The sequence below is a fragment of the Bidens hawaiensis genome, unplaced genomic scaffold, assembly GCF_021521415.1.
Source record: "Bidens hawaiensis isolate Kalapana, Puna unplaced genomic scaffold, B.hawaiensis_p1.1 tig00028773_1, whole genome shotgun sequence".
NCBI classification, from domain to species: domain Eukaryota; kingdom Viridiplantae; phylum Streptophyta; class Magnoliopsida; order Asterales; family Asteraceae; genus Bidens; species Bidens hawaiensis.
This window is the reverse complement of record NW_027494718.1, coordinates 160,655-167,213: the sequence shown is the minus strand read 5'-3', so window position 1 is coordinate 167,213 and position 6,559 is coordinate 160,655. Positions and strand designations below refer to the sequence as shown.

The window sequence follows — 6,559 nt, the reverse complement described above, 5'->3', positions numbered from 1 at the left end:
TTTAACACTAATAATTCAGTATAGTCTCCTACTATTAAAAAATTAACTTTTTACAAATTGCAAAACACTAACAATCGTTGCAAGTTAGAAGTGATTAAGACTTAAAACAATAACATTGAACACTAAAAGTTGATAATTAAGACTTAAAACACTGATATCAGGAATATCGGTGATATATCGGTCAAATATTAGTCCAATATAGGTCAAATATCAGTCAATATCATTGATATTATCTGTACCGATATTCTGAACCGATATTCAGACTTATGTATTGCCAAATGACCGATAACCGATATATCACTGATATAACGGCGATATTGATTGCATAGATAATGATTAAAGCAAAGATTACGTCATTGTGTCTTTTTGTTTTTCATTGTGTTTTTGTGTTTGTCATTTATCTTTTTACTTATCAGTGTGTTTTAGTTATTGTGGAGAAAAAAATATTATGTTCATTGTGTATTACGTTTCAGGTCATTGTGTTATATGTATTTGATGTTTTTAAAGATATTATTTATAATTAAGAAAAAAATTTATAGTAAAAAAAATTAGCAGGACATGGGTCTCACAAAGTTTCACAAATAAATAATATATTATAATCGGGTTTACAAACTATTTGTGTTTGTTGAGACTCGTGACCCGTGATAAAATTAAAATCCAAAAAGATATATAAATATTAAAAACGAATAACGTAAAGCAGTCTCGTATTACGAGGAATAAAAGCTAGTTTATGAATATAAAACAACCTTTAATCCATGCATTTATATAGAAACTTAAAACAACATATATATTTACATAATTAAGATCTACGAAGAAAAGAGTACATATAAGCATGCATTATATACTACTAACAATGCAAAGATCTCACACTCCGTGTATACATCCTTCATTCACTTCAGATCACCCCAAACCATTTCAACACTCACATCTCTAGACCTCTCTTGTAATATTACTCACATTCCAGTAATCTGATGGAGCGATCGTCTTCGAGAAGAGATGGCACCGGGCGCACGTACGACGAGGTCCAGAACAGCGAGAGCGACAAAGGAAACAAAACGGACACCGGAGAAGTGGAAACGATCGAGCGGATCTTCGAGAGCAAGGAGGTGCCCACGTGGCAGAACCAGCTGACGGTGCGAGCATTCGTCGTCAGCTTCGTTCTCGGAATCCTGTTCACGTTCATCGTCATGAAGCTTAACCTGACCACCGGAATTATTCCCTCCTTGAATGTGTCCGCGGGACTCTTAGGCTTCTTTTTCGTCAAGACCTGGACCAAGTTTCTCAATAAATCCGGCTATTTGAAGCAGCCCTTTACCAGGCAGGAGAATACCGTTATTCAGACCTGCGTTGTCGCCACCTCCGGCATTGCCTTTTCCGGTATATATCTTCATCTTACTCTCTTATATGAGTACTCTTAATTAATTTCAGTATTTTCAAGAATAAAAACCGAGAATGTGCTAGCCCTAGCACCCCACGGTTCCATGAAGATGATTAGGTAGGCCAGTAGCAATGGCCGTTCTTTAAAAAAAAATAAAAAATAAAATAAAAAACAGTTTACACACTTCCGGTTGTAAATGAGTGAGATGTTTCTGGCATAGTTCTCGCAAAGTAAATCACGATAAAACATGGACTCATGTTGGTAGAGCAAACCTATACGTTTATTTATTATACGCACTAGGTCAAGTTTCTAATTTAAGTAAATTAGTTTTTGGAAAAGGTATATATATATATATACATATATATATAGGATATAGCCCGTGTAATACACGGATGGTTAAAAAAATATAGCAAAAAAATTAAATTTTATAATAGACATAATAACATATCTTATGGATCCAAAAAAATATAAATAATGATAAATAAAATTTTATAATTCATAAATTTATAAAAACCTTATTTATACAACATTTAAAGTTATATTTGTAACTTTGTTAGTAATTATATAAATGAGAATAGTATTAAAATTAAATAGCTTATTAGGGGTGAATTATAATTTTGGATATTGTTGAGATAGAATCTTATGTGAATAACTTAATTAAACGTCATGTGAAACTATGTGTTGCTTTAATATAATAGTTAGATAATGTTAAATAGAAAGCTTGACCTTTTTTCTTTCTCACAGTTAGACAAGTCATTCTCTAGCTAGTTGATAAGAAATCGACCATCAAAATTCTCTCCTCTTTCTTTCAACTCTGATTAAAACAACACGCATTATCTACGTGTATGATATACATAATCACGGTACGATATGTACAAGTTTGTATAGAAATCCTAATGGAGTGATCACAAAACTCATATTTATGTAATACGCATATTGCTAATCATATATATGACTTTGTTCAAAATGCAAATGTGATGTTAATAATAGTCTAGGAAATTTTATAAGCATTGATCTATAGCTTTATAAATGATATGTTTTGAAGCTAATTATAATACTGTAACACTTGCATAACTTACAGGAGGGTTTGGTAGTTATCTATTTGGCATGAGTGAAGTCATAGCCAAACAGTCAAACGAAGACAACGTGGCCGAGAATATAAAGAATCCTTCTCTGGGTTGGTTGATTGGTTTTCTTTTCGTTGTTAGCTTCCTTGGACTGTTTTCGGTTGTACCTCTGCGGAAGGTAAGATATATACGAGGAAACTGCATTGATTGCGCACAACCACACGTTTATTACCAATCCGTTGTTTTAACTCATTACACATTTTGTAGATAATGATCATCGACTTCAAACTGATTTATCCTAGTGGTACCGCGACCGCCCACCTTATCAACAGTTTCCATACTCCTCAAGGAGCCAAGTTAGCCAAGTAAGGCTTATGACCAACTAACTTAACTCATCGTTGAACATATAAGTGTTACCTACTTAACAAGTTTACAAGTCATGTGAACAACTCAAAATGACCATAAAAATGACAATTAAGATATGTTGATTTAGCAATGTCATATATATATAATTCTTGGTATGCTAATGAATTGTAGGAGACAAGTAAGAACTCTAGGGAAGTTCTTCACCTTCAGCTTCCTGTGGGGTTTGTTTCAATGGTTCTTTACTGCAGGAGAAGGCTGTGGTTTCTCAAGCTTCCCCTCACTTGGTCTTAAGGCATATGAACACAAGTCAGACCGATATCTCTAATATTATTAATTAACAGTCTTTCATTTAATAAGTTGCTGACCGATATGATTCTTTAACTTATAAACACAGGTTTTACTTCGACTTCTCAGCGACTTATGTGGGTGTTGGCATGATCTGCCCATATCTGATCAATATATCGTTGTTGGTAGGAGCAATTATTTCATGGGGTTTGATGTGGCCGCTCATCGAGCTTAAAAAGGGTGACTGGTACCCTGCAGACCTCGGACCAGGCAGCCTCCATGGCATACAAGGCTACAGGGTAATTAATTTTACTAATTTTTATGGCATGTATGTTTTACAATATCATTTAGTTGTTGGCCACATAATTTTTTTTTTATTTTAGCTTTTTGAAAAGGTTGAAAAGCTGATATGTTTTACAATTGCAGGTGTTCATCGGCATAGCAATGATCCTAGGCGACGGTCTCTACAACTTCTTCAAAGTCCTCGGCCACACCTTCCTGGGGTTATACCGCCAAGTCAAACACAAACCCGACGCCCAGAATCAGATCCCAGTCACCCGCAACTCCTCACCTCAACTAACCACATTATCCTTCGACGACCAATGCCGCACACAACTCTTCCTCAAAGACCAAATCTCCATCTGGATTGCCGTTGCTGGCTACCTCTCCATCGCCACCCTCTCCATCCTCACACTCCCGCACATCTTCCCGCAACTCAAGCAATACCACATTGCCGTTATTTACCTACTCGCCCCCACCCTCGCCTTTTGCAACGCCTACGGATGCGGCCTAACCGACTGGTCCCTAGCCTCCACCTACGGTAAACTCGCCATTTTCGTAATTGGCGCCTGGGCAGGGGGCGAGAACGGCGGGGTTCTCGCTGGCCTGGCCGCATGCGGAGTCATGATGAATATAGTCTCCACCGCGTCCGATTTGATGCAGGATTTTAAAACCGGGTACATGACGTTAGCCAGCCCGCGGTCCATGTTCGTTAGCCAGATGATCGGGACCGCCATGGGGTGCGTTATCTCGCCTTGCGTGTTTTGGCTTTTTTATAACGCGTTTAAAAACTTTGGGGTCCCGGGGTCCACTTACCCCGCGCCCTACGCGCTTATTTACCGCAACATGGCGATTTTGGGTGTGGAGGGGTTCGCGGCGTTCCCGAAGCATTGCCTTGCTTTGTGTTACGCGTTTTTCGCACTGGCGATTGTGATAAACGGGATTCGGGATCTGGTTGGGAAGAATAAGGCGAAGTTTATCCCGATCCCTATGGCGATGGCGATCCCGTTTTACATAGGAGGGTATTTTGCGATTGACATGTGTGTGGGGAGCTTGATTTTGTTTGTTTGGTCCAAGGTTAATAAGCCAAAGGCGACGGCGTTCGGGCCGGCGGTTGCTTCGGGTTTGATATGTGGTGATGGGATATGGACGTTGCCGAGTTCGATACTTGCTTTGGTGGGAGTGAGACCGCCGATTTGCATGAAGTTTTTGTCTCGGCTGGTTAACATGAAGGTTGATGAATTTTTAGGGTCGTCTTAAGTGCTGCTATGTATGGTTTTTGTGTTTTTGGTTTGGTTAATGTTTGGGTTCGTTCTATGGAATAGGTAAATGAAAGTTTGTATTAGCTATAATAAATAAGTATTGTCGTCTTTTCTGCACAATGTTTTTGATATATTAATTGTTATTGTTCCTAGCATTAATTGTTCTCTTATGGGTAGAGGTGTTCAAAAAAACCGGTTACGGAACCGGTTTGGGCGGTTAACCGGAAAACCGGTTTTTTAAAAACCGGTTTTTTTAAAAACCGGTTTGACCGGTTTACGTAACCGGTTTACGTATCGGTTATACTTTTTGGAGCCAAAACCGGTTTTATAACCGGTTATAAAAAAAACCGGTTTTTTTTAATAACCGGTTATTAAAAAACCGGTTAACCGGTTTTTAAAATAACCGGTTTATAGCCGTTATAAAAAAACCGGTTAACCGGTTTTTTAATAACCGGTTTTCGAACGTTACCAAACGGCTTTATAGCCGTTTTTTTTTTTTTTGCCCGTTTTTTTAGCCGTTTTTTTGGTTTTTTTACCCCCACAAACATCTATATATAGTTTAGGTTGGGTATTGGTTAGATCACACTTGATTATACAACTCCAAAAGCTCTAAACGTTTATTTCATACGCGATTATAACTCCAAACGCTCTTCTTTCGTAGTCGTTTATTTCATACTCGAGTATACCACTCTTAATTCGTAGTCGATTATCATGGCCTCCCAAAGTGCTGCTTCATCGGTCAACATGGGTGCCTCGAACACGGGAGAAACCGTCGTTCGGGTCATCCCCACGAAACGAAACCAAGATATTTGGCAACATTTCGACCTATGCGAAATGTCTAACGGAACCCAAAAAGCTAGATGCAAACATTGTTTGAAGTTTTATAACAAAGAAGCAAACTCCAGTTTAAGAGCTCATGTAGAAAGGCCCTCTTGCAAGGTCTTGAAGGACGAATCCGGAAGTAGTTCGCAGCCGGAGATGACGAATCAAGGAACGGTGTTTACGTACGACCTTGAAGCGGTACGTCAACAGTTTGGCAACTTTGTGATTCAACAATCACTTCCTTTCAACCACTTCGACAACCCTCAATTCACGGAGATGATGCAAAAGTATGTTCAACCACGCTACCAACACGTAAGTCGTTCGACCCTTAGAAGAGATATGCTTAAAGCATGGAAAAACGCTAAATCCGAACTAATTTCATACTTTTCAAACTTACAAACTGGTGTGAACTTAACAACGGATGTGTGGTCGGTACCTAATGGTTCGCCCGACTCATACATTTGTGTGACGGCTCATTGGGTTGACCCCCGGTCGTGGCAAATGATGAAACGAACCGTTGCGTTTCAATTGTTTGATTACCCGCACACGGGTAGAAATATTTTTAAACTCTTGGATAAAGTCATTCGACAATACAAGATTGAAGATAAAATCTTTTCAATATCGTTTGATAACGCGTCCAACAATACGGCCGCGGTTGGCCATTTAAAATTAAAGTATAAACCTATTTGTGATGGAGCGTTTTTTCATAGCCGATGCATTGCACATATTATCAACTTGGCCGTGCAAGATGGGTTAAACGTGATCGAAACGCAAAGAAACAATTTTAAAAGAATGTTACGAGATGTTTTTAGCAACAATAAAACATTTTCAAGATACAAAAAATTTTGTGATGAAGCTAATTGTCAATGGTTGGGGCCCAATTGGGATTGTCCAACAAGATGGAACTCGACTTGTGATATGTTTGAGAAAGCCATCCAACAAAAAGAATCACTAGTTGCGTTTCATCAAATAATGTCAAGTAGGGGTAAATGTGCACCGTACGATCCTAGAAACTGGTTATTGATTGAGATCGTTACGGAGGTTCTTCAAATTTTTAAATCTTGCACAACTAGTTTATCCGGGGTTTACTATCCAACAAG

The 6,559-nt window shown here is 38.4% G+C and overlaps 1 protein-coding gene across 2 annotated transcripts; it reads left to right on the top strand.

Annotated features, from left to right (window-relative positions):
- The first annotated feature begins 971 nt into the window (after positions 1-971).
- LOC143577714 (putative metal-nicotianamine transporter YSL7) lies at positions 972-4,635 on the top strand. 2 transcript variants are annotated; one of them, XM_077061472.1, is made up of 6 exons: positions 972-1,377; positions 2,460-2,623; positions 2,713-2,810; positions 2,983-3,117; positions 3,206-3,395; positions 3,523-4,635. In XM_077061472.1, the coding sequence occupies exons 1-6, from the start codon at positions 972-974 to the stop codon at positions 4,633-4,635; spliced, it is 2,106 nt and encodes a 701-aa protein (XP_076917587.1). The 2 variants fall into 2 exon arrangements, with proteins under 2 accessions (XP_076917587.1, XP_076917588.1); XM_077061473.1 differs by having other exon boundaries at positions 1,173-1,377; positions 2,463-2,623.
- Positions 4,636-6,559: the final 1,924 nt, after the last annotated feature.